Source organism: Botrytis porri, assembly GCF_014898465.1.
Source record: "Botrytis porri strain MUCL 3234 chromosome Unknown BPOR_003, whole genome shotgun sequence".
NCBI classification, from domain to species: domain Eukaryota; kingdom Fungi; phylum Ascomycota; class Leotiomycetes; order Helotiales; family Sclerotiniaceae; genus Botrytis; species Botrytis porri.
In genome coordinates this window covers 400387-413762 of record NW_024066077.1, presented here as the reverse complement: position 1 = coordinate 413762, position 13376 = coordinate 400387, and the positions used below count along the sequence as shown (strand labels likewise).

The window sequence follows — 13376 nt, the reverse complement described above, 5'->3', positions numbered from 1 at the left end:
CAAATACCTTGTATCCCATGAACCTGGTTGACCCTTTCCTCGTTCCTTTTAGTCCTTGCTATCCTTTCCTTCTTCTGTGCTTATGAGATTGCTACTGCGAAAGAGCTGTTATGCATAGAACTCGAGCCTCTAAAAGGTCAAAGTGCCAGTCTAATTGAAGTAATTTCAGCCTTCTCGTTCATGTATAAAACCGTGCCGTTGACGAGATAGCTCGGTTGGTCTCTTTTCTTGATTTTTCGAATTCTTGCTTACATCTATACGCTCACACATTGCTATCACAATAGGTACTTCGCACACTGATATAGTCCTCGAATTTGAGTTCCAAAAAGTCCAAGCTGTAATGCCCGGATTCGGAGGCGTAGAATTCTCTTACTACTCAACTCCGAGTAAGCTTGAGCGAATCATGCCGGGTTTGCCTCGGTTGACATCCAGTTAAGCACTCTTCTAGCGGGGTTCGATATACAGACTTCCATTCAGCATCTTTGACCAAACCTCTTTGATGCTGTCAGTCCGCTCCGTCACGCCCATGTTTGTGCTATTCCTGCTACTATTTCCAGGCGTTATCGATGCTCGATTGAAACCAAATCCGGTGATCTAGATTAAGAATATCTACTTTGCGAACCAAATGTTGTAGATCTCGTTGAGATCATACGATTCTAGACAATGTAGATCTTCTTAAATCATACGATTTCTCTGGCTTTTTATATTAAAAATCGGGACAAAAACCCACAATGAGAAAGTTTTTACTCATCACCTAGGTATTTTATACTTGTTACTGCCCAAAAGAAACACATTCGGAACGGGGAACAAGGTATTCGGAGATCTTCGAGTTTGCAACTCTAGACGAGAGCCCGTGCCCGATTTATCACAACCGACACCAGTTGACAGGCCATCCGATAAGAATCTGCGCATCCTCGCCAAATGGCATTGTGTCGATCATTCTCTCGCCCTGTACTCGTAACGTCTTAACTTTGAGTTTGAAGATCCTTAAAAGTGGCGAATCAACAACCCATCTCTTGGAGTTATGGGGTCGATCAGATACCAAACACATTTTAGCTGTAATTTAGAAAGGCTAAAGACGTCTTCTATAGACCAAGGCGATCATGATACGATACACGTCCACGACTAAATCTCTGCCTCATTCGGCCCATCTCAGCAGAAGGTGCTAGCCTGAATAGGCATATAATGTATGATAAGATTGATGCCAGAGCCCTAAGGGGTATGGCTGCTCCAATGGTAGCCGTGTCCATTATAATGAAATCCATTTTTCTATCTCCTCATGCGGAAATTCCGCTTCGATTGACATAAAATGTGGCACCTGGGAGGATTGACACTCCTCCAACCGCCAAAAGGAATAGAGAGCTCGCGTGCCTGAGGACTTGAAATGTTGATTTGTTGGCCTGATATCTCCACATTAATAGACGGATATGTCTAGAAATACTCTATCGCTAACCACAATGGATCCCAGTAAATATGACCACCTGTTGAACCATCAACGTTCATATAAAACCAGACTTTCAGTTAACCTCAAACATACACATTCAACCTTGAACAATGATGATCATCTTTACCACTTCCGGAACGAGCGATGTCGCGTCTAATGATGCATTGAATCTTAGTCGCCAAAGTTTATTTATGCGCCACTCAATACCGATCAAGAAAGTCCTTAGGGAAGAGTGCGAACGGACGCTGCCACGGAAAATATCCAAGTGACCGGTGCTCTAAGCTGCCATGACGCCGCTACGATTCAGCCATGTGCTCGGAAGACGCCTGGAGCCTAGTGGTTCAGTGACTACATAGCTCTGAGATCGTCACTGCGATTCATTCTAGTGCCACCAGTTTCCACGTCAAAAAGCTTCGATAGCTGAGCCACAAAAGATTGCGTCTCCATTCCCTACATTTTCGAAGCCTATATTTTGAGAACAGTAAGTACTGTCTATCTCGAATCGGAACTCGATTCATATTTTCCGTCTTTCAAGAACGTCTTCGCTCTGATGCACTTGTATCAATATCGATGAAAAAAAGGCCAAAGTTTGCAACTAGGGCGAAAATGGCACAAAGTCAATCGAAACTATGGTCATTCACTTCAGATGCTCAGTCACAACATAATTCTCAATTGTAGCTGAAATATGAGCACGGTGTAATTGACATCATCACTCTACAAGTATTCCATCTTGTGAAGACTTTGGGACGGCTAGAATCTTATGGGTAGTATATCTAGCGGAGATGAGGTCCTCAAAATGTCTGTCTTCTTGCGTTTCAAGATATTATGCTTTCTCGCACTAAATCTCAAAGCGTTCCGTAGACGGCGAGGAGGGTGAAATTGCTAGTTAGTCTCATGTTTTGGTCTAGCTAGCCGATAAAGACGGGCAAAAGGCGCTTCTCCTCCACTGCCTCACACACAAAATCCATGTGGGTAACTCCCATCTCCGAAGTTTTCTCTGCCACACTCAGCGCAAATTCTACGGCCAAAAGGACTGATGGACTAGAAACAGGTAATCTAATTTTATCTGTCCCCAAAGTATCCGTGAAAATCGCCTTCAATTTATATTAAGTTTATACTCACCTGTTTGCCCACGGAAATCCCATTCCACTTCCATTCCCCAATCTTCCACAGGAAGGTCAGCAACAACATCATACCCAATGTACATCCACATTATCGATTCGAAATTCTAGCCACAATCCGGCCCAAGAATTATACAGCAACCATGTATTCAAACATTGGAGTGCATCTCCAAGTTCTCGGGTTTTCAATTTCTGATTGATTGATGCCACAAATGCTTCATGTAGCAGTCACCAAAATGGTTTTACCGTGGGAATACAATCGCCAATATCACAAGTAGCTCGATATTGTTCCATCATTCTCTTCTGCATACAAGAATATAAGTATGAGTTCGATTGGACAATAGAAATCCATCATACCAATAATTACAGTAATACTCAACAAAATAACCCATCCCCTCATACACCATAATGCCTATTCCAGAATGCATCAAAATTTCAACACTCTTTTCTCTATTCCTATACTACAATAACAGCATCACATACCTTTCCTCGTGCAGTTTGACTCGTTTTCAGGGGTTGTCTCCATTTGACTTGTACACCTGCTACATTTATGATTTTCTATACATTATACTCTCGAAACATCTTGGATTGATCAAGTCTATCCATAACATCTCCTTCCAAACCCTCTAAGAACTCAAGGACGTCCATTGAGATCGACGAGCGAGGTTTCGAAAGATGACGCATATACACACTGACGATATATTCCCACACAAGCCGAGGAATAAAGCCCTAAGCAAGATTTCCTGTTGCGTCTAGAAGAAGAACACTTGCACATTCTGACTAGTAGGTTATGAGACGGAGAGGTCGAGATAGTATGGATCTTCTTCGAGTCCATGATCGATTTTTCCCAACGGAATCGGATTGAATGACGGAAATTTAGGTGCATTCATCTAGTGATAACTTCAATAACTAGTACGACCGCTCTTGCGGTGCGTATATATCTAAATACACACATTTGAAATCCTCAGAATCTCCTATGAGGAATAACCTACCTACTCACAGGCGACCCATGAGTATGAGATCCTCTGTGGAAAATTGAAAATAGAAATGAATCAAAACACTCGATCAGTAATCGTGAATCTCACCTGAAATGGTGTTTTTCATCACGTTCTCTTCGCTGTAAGTTACCTCTCTAGTTCATAATCCACAATTATTACACAAAACATCATGACAACCTCTTCGTCGCAAAGCATTCGGAAATATCATAGAAGAAATTCAGAACAAACAAGCAGAATCGTAATTCCATTGAAATCCCACCAACTCATATTATTGTCAAATCACTGGATGAGAACATACACACAATCTCTTATATATAATGTGAGACAATATTCCTTAATATCAACATTAACATCAACAAGCGCCTTGCATGAACCATCCTCCCGAAAGTCTGAATCTCACGAGTCACCATTCGACCCAAAAATCCACACCAACTTGGCATAACATCAATTATCATATACACAACACAACACTTATTGAAGCCCTAGTTTTGCGGAATCCTTAAAATCTCAGAATTTATGTTCTCGAATTCCCTTTACATCTGTGTTGCTAGATATAATGGGTTTAAAACAACGTGTGTACCGAACATTAGAGTCTATTCTTCTATTGATCTCAAGGAATTGAAGTAATATGACTTTTGCAAATGCTTCTTAGAAATCGACCTCATGATTACTTCTGCTTCTCATTTTTAAACATAACCTGTCAAGATTATACAATTCAATTCCTGTACAATATCCTCATAATCCACAAGGCCTGAGATATCCTCTCGAGAGTTGAGAATAACGAAAAGGCGAATTCGGAAATCTCTCACAGAAGTTAATATATAGACTCGCTCATGGTCTTTACAAGATGCTTTTCTTCTTTCTTCTTTCTTCTTTCTCCTTTCTCCCGTCTGGAGAATATAGAATCTCAAAATCTACATCAAAATCTGCATCAAAATTACCTTATTCCTACAACATAGTTGTATATCATATTCACGAGATGGGTGATAAAACTCCTTCTAATCCATATCCTGACACAATATACACATCACCTCATTGCATAATTGTATGTATCAGTATAAACTTCCTTTCTCTTATTGTCTCCTCTTTTTAACAGGGTAGACTAAGCGAGATGTTCATTCCCTTTTCCCCCAGACCCTCGTAACTCCTCCTCTACCTAGCATCAGAAGCTTCTCAATCATATTACATCATATCGCGTCACAAACCTACCTACCTATATAAATACCTAGTAATCGTATTACTCCACTCCACTGTCCATTGTTAGAATACACATCAACCATTCATAGATTCAGCTCTATATAGATCTAAACATAAATCTCAGTCTATCTAACAACACAGATAAAAACAATCTCACAGTCCTGATAGAGATATCCTCAACATGAAGAATCTCATAGACTCCTATAGAAAATAATCAAACATGAATAACTCAAACGATATAATTTTACCCACATTCACGCCTCAATGCCCAAATCATATACCCATTATTCGTTAATAACAAACAATCTCCCCTCTCCTTTTCCTCGCCTCCTCCCCTCCCTTACCTCCTTTGAATTCTCCAGGCCTTTCTATCCCCTCATCCTCTCCTCTCCCCTCCTCTCAACTCCAATTCCAATTCCAATTCCAACCCCCCTCCTCCCCCCCTCCCCAAAATCCCTATAACCCCCCCCAAGCAACAACAATACAAACACCCTCCCCATTCTTCCATTCTCCCATTCCTCCACACATACCCAATTAATCCTCACTCGAAAAAAAATCTCAAAATAAACTTGTGACAAGTATTCATTTCGTAAATTATGTACATATATCTTGCGCTCACCCGCTCATTCTTATCCTTATTTTGATTCTCCATCTGTATCTCTTTCTGGTTGGTAGGTATCTGGTAGATAGAGATAGATATTTGATACAGAATATCTCCTTCTATCTCCCCTCCATCTCATCCTCTCACTTTGCGTACGAGATTATACAAACTAGGTATACCAATACCTATATACTCCACAATCATCAGATTCCCCCCCTTTTAAATCCCTCCAGAAAAGCTCACCCCTATGTATCTCTATTTGCTTCCCCTCTTCCATACTATATTTAATCTTCCATCTCAAATTATCTTTCACTTTTCTCACTTTTCTCACTATACTCCAAACTCCATCACCATCACCATCAAACCACTCTCCATCTTTCTATTCCTATTCCCATCCGCATTCTCTATCTATACAGCTAAACCTCTTTTCCTTTCCCACTTCTCGTTTCCCCTTTCTCTCAAACCCAAACCCAAACCCATCTCCCCTCTTCCTCTTCCTCTTCCTCTTCCTCTTCCTCTTCCTCTTCCTCTTCCTCTTCCTCTTCCTCTTCCTCTTCCTCTTCCTCTTCCTCTTCCTCTTCCTCTTCCTCCCTCATCCTTTCCTCCAAGCATCACATTAAACTATCAACTCCCATCACCAAATCCCCATATCCCCATATCCCCTTTCACCCACTTCGCTCCCACCTACTTCACTACACTATACCGATCTCCAATTTCTCATATCGAACCTATCTCATTATCGCTATCCTATTATCTGTCCTTCATATATGCATTTCATCTCTCCATTTCATCTCTATCTCAACACCTCTACTTTATCTCTATTATCATCATATCTATCTATCTATCTCAACATCTCTCATCTCCATCTTTTCATTTTCCAATTCCTTAAATCAGTACATCAGTATATCAGTACATCAGTATATTAAATCTATCCAATCCAATCCAATCCAATCCAATCCAATCCAATCCAATCCAATCAATACATCCACATCACTATATAAAACCATACAATACCACGCTCCCTTCCTCCCCTTTCCCCTCCCTCCTTTCCCTCCCCTCCTACAAAAAGACCCAAAGACCCAAAATCCCAAAAGAGAAATAAATGCATCAACTACCCATTTACCCACTTATTCACCAACCAATCAAGAGCCACACATACTCAAAACAATATCTTTTCTCTCAGAATCTTTCATTTTAATTTCTTCTATCTACTATCTACTATACCATCTATCTCCTTTGAACTTCCTTCCCTCCACTCTCTTCTCTCTCATAATATCTCACGACATACGATACAATACATAATACAATTAAAGCTCTCCATTGTATCTTATCTTCCCCCCTCCCTCCAATCTCCATTCTCAATCTCCCCTTCCCCCTTCCCTCTCATCGCAATCCACAATTCGCATCACATGAACTCTAATACATCAATCTCCCCCATCTCCACCTTCGTCCCAAAGTAAAAATTACATCTCCCTAACAAAAGACCGATCAATCCCAATACCCCCCTCTTCCTTCCTCCATCCATTAATCACTCTCTCTTCTTCTCTAATCATCCATCCATCCGTCCAACTCCCAATCCAATTCCAATTAACAACGAGTCAATCAATCTCCTATAGGCAAAAAGAAACAGATATATCTATAGTCATTCGACCATATATCCTGCTTGGAACCCCTCTTCCCCTAAGAGATTATAAAAATACAGTAAAGAAATAATCCCCATCATCTCCCTCGCTCTTCCTCTCCTGCTCGAAGAAGAAAGCCACCAAATTAAAACAGGTATTATAAAATCCCATCCCAAACACGTATGGTATAATGCAGTAGTAAAAAGACGCTCTTGCAACTACTCCGTAGAAATCAAAAATCAAAAACAAATAAGAAGTGGACAAAATGCCACCAAAACATCAAGACATTAAAACAAAGGAAAATATTCATCGTGTCAGTCATACATTGATAAGATGTATGACTATGTGATGTCGATTTGATAAACTCAACTGGGGTATCTTTTCTTCTCTATTCTTGAATCACAATTCAACTTCTCTTCTTCCCTCGATGTAACTTCCACTCCGCTTTCGTGACCTTCATCAATAATTCCTCATCCTTGACTGGGATCCAACTCGTGAGGACTTTCATTGAACTTTCGAAATCACTATCGAGTAATATATCTCTCGTACCATCGATTAAAGCGGCGCTAGTAGCATGAATAACATCCAAACCACCTGCAAATGGTCTTTCTTTGCTGTAAGGTAATGATTGATCTTCATCTCCTAGAAGCATGAAGACATCCCAAACGCGGAGTTGAGCTGGGAAAGGAATGGAATAGTTGAAGAGAGTGAGATACCATCGAGTACCGTATGCTGTGGGTTCAATACCAAGTTCGTTCTATCATAATCAGTATTGTATGTAAGAAGGACCAAATCAAGTACTTACCAGCTTAGCCGAAACCTCACCATTATCTAGCCACGTAGTTGCAAACTCATCTAAAGCAGCCATCAAACCCGGAAACCCTGGTTCGTATAATTTCTCTAGCCCACGCAAAGTCCACATCCGTACGAGCATGACAAAACATTTCTCTTCGTCATAATAACACAGAAGAGTAGCTGCCAATGACGCCATGCCCTGAACATAGCCAGTAGTAGGAAAGTATAGTGATAAAGCGTGAAGAACTCTAAAGAGTAATCTCTGACCTCCTCTATATCTTCGTCTAAACATGATGTGACTATTGATCGTCCGAGGAACATCAACATCGATCTGAACATCATCTGCCGAACTTTGATCTTGTAGCTTATGGAAAGCTTCGATTATATCTCCTTCCTGCGCGCTATCTTCCCTCTTCTTTGCTGAACTAGCAAGAAAGGAATACCATGCTGCAGAGCGCCAACGATCTGGTATCCCTTTCCATGTCCTTTCTATCAACTTGGAATTCTTCGTGTCGAATTCGAAAACCATCCCTTCTCCATCCTTGCCCTTTATTATTTTAGCCATTCTTCTCCATTTCTCTGTTCTTTCGGATTCTTTCTTCTTCATCAGTTCTGCCCCTTTCCCCCCTTCCACTTCTTCAGCAATATCAGCCAAGCCAGGAGGTAGAGTCAACATGTCACCAGCTTCGTCCATCCACCTTCTATCTTTATTTCCCGGTAATCGATTGGCAGCTTGTCTAAGTTGAGAGCTTCGCGAACTTCGTATTGACGCATTATCCCCTTGTGTCCTTTTTAATGATCTCGCGGAAACCTTTCGACTAGGCGCACGCCTGAACCCCTTCTGAGAATTCGCGGTAGATGGCGATCGACCAAATGTTCGTTTTCTTCGTGGTGCCTCGGAGGCTAATTGCAGTACAGTAGAGACCCGTTGTGGTGGTTTGGGTTCCGGTGTGCCGGGTCTGGTGGTAGTCCTCCCGCTATTGATGAAACCATATCTATCGACATCTTTCCCATTCACATCTTCCCAATCTTCGATGCCTCCAGCTAACTCGGCAGGTCTTCTATTCGACAATGCGCTCGCGGATCGTTGTGGTACCCCAATGCCATTGGGAGTCAAGTAACTGTTTGCCCTAAAATTAATTAGTGGAGAGCGCAATCATCAGTAAGCAGTTCCACACTCACGTAACAGGTCTTTCGGGTATCGATTCCCCTCCAGCTGTCAAACGATTGTCAATTGAGTCGTCTTTCCCGTCACGCCAGTCGAAGCCCGACCCCGACTCATACATAGATCTGACCTTTTGCGACTCCATTTCCAAATCGTCCGACAATACTTTGATCGATGGCGACGTTGTGGCTAACATAGAAAAGCTAGGTTGTCTAATGAATGTCTCTTGTCAGCACAATTAGCTGGTACGCTACGGGGCTTTGATCCCACCCACCTTCGCGTCGTATTTGTGCGCGCTTGACCACTTATTGGCTTTCTTCCCCCTAACATGATACTCCCTCTTTTGGAAAAAGACATTGATTGCATAAAATCGTCTTCTAATAAACTTTCACTTGGGATTGGAATGGTTATGGGTGAAAATTGCTCGCCTGGAAACTCTATAGATTTACCAGTATTGGTAGGGATGGTGGAATTACCATTCTTCGTTTTCCATCGTTTCAGGGACCCTGCAGAAGACCCCAAGCTTTCATTTTTCATAAAACTTGGAGCTTTTGGTGATGCGGGTGATTGCACATCGCTCAATTGAACTTGTGGAGTGGAGCTTGTGCTGCTTGGTTCTGCCATGGCCACTTTTGAATCAAAGTTTATATTGATTCCCAAGACATTATCATTATCGACGGTATTAAAAGAGTGACGATTAATCGAAGCTCCTTCACCATCTCGAGCACTCGTACTGGTGGTAGGGGCAAGACCAGAGTCTCTCTTGGTATTATCCTCCTTCTGTAATGTTCTCAGTTCATGACCTTGGTCAAGCACTGATCGTGGTCGAAATGCAGGATGCGTATCTGTAGGTGGAGAAAGTGGAGGTGCAACAGTGACGGGAATTGGTGCCCTTGCTCCAGGGAACATATCTTCATATCTCATCGCAATTAGCTCTGATGGTGGCCCTGGTGGTCCCTCATTATTGGTCGTTATATTTGTCGTAACTTGTGGGGTACCGGTATTAGGATTAGGATTAGGATTAGGATTGGTATTGTGTCTGGTGTTGTTAGATGACTTTCTTCGAATACTTCTAAAACTTCCGAATCTGTGAGCATTGAGTGCCATGGTTCATTATCTGAGGTGCAAAGAATCGAGTTTGTTTTGTTGCGTTGTTCTGGGTTGTTTTGTTGTGGAGGGAGGAACAGAGAGAAAGAGAGAGGTAGATTCACAAGACCCGAAGGAATTCGCGCCGGTAAGGTTACTCGTATATTAGAAATCTTCACCCTGAAAGTATCAACTGAGGAAACTTGAAGAAAACCTGATAGATTATCATTAGATGGACCAATTCTTCTTCGCTTTGGGGATTTGGCAATGTTACTTTTTGGTGGTCTGGTCGTAAGATATCAATGTTGTGATGCGGGTGTTGTGTTACGCTATGCAGGGCTTGCAGGTAGGCACTCTCTGTGATTTGATATGATGATTGTAATGTATTATAATGCTGTAGGTAGTGCTGTGTTGTAATCCTGGGCAAGCTTCATGTGGGTATGAAAGGTAGACAGACGGATTGGAATAAGTACTCGGGTTGGAATATGGATTTGGATTGGAGGAGGAATCTTCTCTTCGGCTTGATATTCGCACAGCTTGAGGTGATTCGGATGTAGATGTCAATTGTCCTTAATAGAGGGAAGAATCTCTGATATATCCTGTAGAAATGTAATCTTGAGATCCGTGTACTCGATATAGAGAAGGGTAAACCAAGAATTGATAGTACAAGATCAATGTTTTCTTTTCCCTCTGTTAAATATATGTAGCTGAAATAATTGAGGTGGAAATTTGATTCTTGAATTAATATTCGATTAACTATCGATTATCGATTATCCCAATCACCTTGTTCTTTCGAGGTCACTGTTCATTCAAATACAGTCGAGAAGAAAGAGCAAAACAATATTGACTCTTCAATCAAAAGAGACTTCATTACACTTGACATCAAATTCCCATTTTGACTCCTTTGATAGAATCTGGTGGACCAACATTGACCACGCACTCCATTCGAAATGTCTTCTCACCATACCTTTTCCTGATCAACATCAAGAGAAGATTTCTTCATGACCGTCTTTTCAGAATCTCATAGTCATTTTTATCCATCAGCAGTCATGCCAACGATACTTATCATGATATACCAACTTCATGAACATGTTGAAGTAAGTACTTGATCTCATCCGATCGACAATGATATCATGATAACGTGTGATTTCAATATGATATGGTCGCTATGACAAAAGGCCATAAGGTTACGGGTTTGTCGGTCTCATGGTATTACATCATGTCTTTTGATATGTCGGTCACGGTCGATGTAGAACTCTATTGTGGAGAGAAAGAAGAGGCAGAAGAAGGAGAGGCAGAAGAAGTAGAAGCAGAGGAAGAAGGAGAAGAAGGAGAACAAGAGAAGCAAAGAGAAGAAAAGAAAGTAGAAAGTAGCTCCCCCCCGTAAATATCTGGTACTTATTTATTCTTCCATATATACGAGTGAGTACCTAGTATACATCATTCTATATTTAACGTGGTTTAACACCGAGTGCACCACGAATTTTACATACAAAATACGTCTGTGCGTAACCGTGCACTTTCTTTATTTAATAATATAATTTTTCAAAATTTGAAATTGTAACATTTAATTATATAAATATTATAAAAATTTAATTATTTATTAAAAATTTGAATTAATATAGTAGTTATTATAGGAATAGTTTTTTTGTAACGAAAATCGTGACAATTTCCACTTTTTATAGAATATAATAGAAATTTTTATATAGAAACTTAATACTTTTATAAAAAATATTTTCTTATTAATAAATCTTTTTTGTTTTTTAAAAAATATTGATTAAGTATTAAAATATGAATATTAGGAAAAGGCTAATTTTGTGTTACGGGAGCTGCCTCTAGGGTTACGTGGAAGTGTTTAGAGTTCTCTCGAGATGGTTTAATCTAAACTTCAAGTAGGAATTCAATAAGGTTGTAACTAGTTGCAATTCTCATAATTATAATAATAAAACTAATGGTTGTTCTTGAGCATGAAGCTTTATATTATAATAAAACCCATTCTCTTATATAAACCTTTGTTTTTTATCCTAATCCCTAGGACCTTTCCAATATATTGGATTGTTAAGGATCGTAATGCGCTTCAGGAGTGCTGAAGCTCCTTGACGCTCCATCACGTGTAGTTTATGTCATGTGACGCGGTATGTTGGATGCCGTCGTAACATTTTGGTGTATTTTGAAGTGGTGCATTCGGTGATATGGTGCACTCGGTGTTAAACCACATTATAGATATCTATAGTAGTTAACTATTGTATCATAGATAATAATCTCAGCCCCTTCACTCAAATCATTTCTACTTACTAGGTAGGTATCTATAAATCTCCGCCTGCCTTCCTACCTAGTACTTCCTTCTACATCAGCCCTCTTCCATTTCTTCCCATCCCCCATCCCCCTTTCCGCTCCCTCAATACCAACCCCAACTCCATACATCCACGCACAGATAAATTACCCACTCCAGCCCTTACCCAAATAGCCATCGGTAGACCAACAGACACTAAATAAGTAGCACCACCTCTCCCAAAACATCAAAACATTCTCCAAACCAAAGTTTGAAGCCTTAGTTTAGCATCCAGCCGTGCCAGCCCAGCACCCACGCACCACGGCACCGCAGAGCTTATACACCTACCTAGTCTAGTAGTGTATCTCGAACGGAAAAGAAACCAAACAAGCCAACTTAAACTCTAATCATGAAGAAACTAACTAACTAACTAACTAACTAACTAACTACTAAGTACTAGGTACATATCTAGGTAGTCATGCTCTCTACCGAGTTACCCCAACCTCGCTCACAACTTCTATGGTATAGGATTCAAGAAGATCACATTACCATTCTCGCCCTTTCAAAACAAAAATAAAGATTAAAATATCAGAATATTAAATCTCAACTCCAATCGAAATAAAAATTAGTAAAGCGTGGATTTGTATTATATTATAGTTTTATCCTGAGAAAATATATCTAAATATCTACATACATACCTATTAACTCTACCTAGTAAGTAATTACCTAGCAAGTACCTACAGTTACAAGTACAACCCCGGAGAAAAAAAAATGTCACTCATACATATATACACACCCAAATCGATATAATACATACATACATACATACATACATACATACATACATACATTACCACATTACCACCTCCCACCAAACCCGCCCCGATTTATCTAGCCGTCGGGCATCCAACCCTCCCTCCATCCATCCATTCCTTCAAGTCCCGTACCGTCCTATATCATGCCATATCATATCATAACAAGTCAAATAAACTAAAAATCCTCCTTCCGGTTCCAATTCCGATTCCGAATGTAACACACACACATATACACATATACACATACACCTAAATACCTC

General features: G+C 40.5%; 2 protein-coding genes across 2 annotated transcripts; both read right to left on the bottom strand.

Annotated features, from left to right (window-relative positions):
* Window positions 1-5691: 5691 nt before the first annotated feature.
* On the bottom strand, window positions 5692-5957 carry EAF01_002216 (uncharacterized protein; the record flags this gene model as incomplete). The annotated part of the gene is made up of 2 exons (XM_038910467.1): window positions 5692-5769; window positions 5826-5957. The coding sequence occupies 2 exons, from the start codon at window positions 5955-5957 to the stop codon at window positions 5692-5694; spliced, it is 210 nt and encodes a 69-aa protein (XP_038773389.1).
* A 1129-nt stretch (window positions 5958-7086) lies between these two features.
* On the bottom strand, window positions 7087-10465 carry EAF01_002215 (uncharacterized protein). The gene is made up of 5 exons (XM_038910466.1): window positions 10304-10465; window positions 9218-10243; window positions 8961-9155; window positions 7789-8908; window positions 7087-7740 (listed from the first exon to the last, which is right to left on the bottom strand). The coding sequence occupies exons 2-5, from the start codon at window positions 10048-10050 to the stop codon at window positions 7390-7392; spliced, it is 2499 nt and encodes an 832-aa protein (XP_038773388.1). The 5' UTR covers window positions 10051-10243; window positions 10304-10465; the 3' UTR covers window positions 7087-7389.
* Between the last annotated feature and the right edge of the window lie 2911 nt (window positions 10466-13376).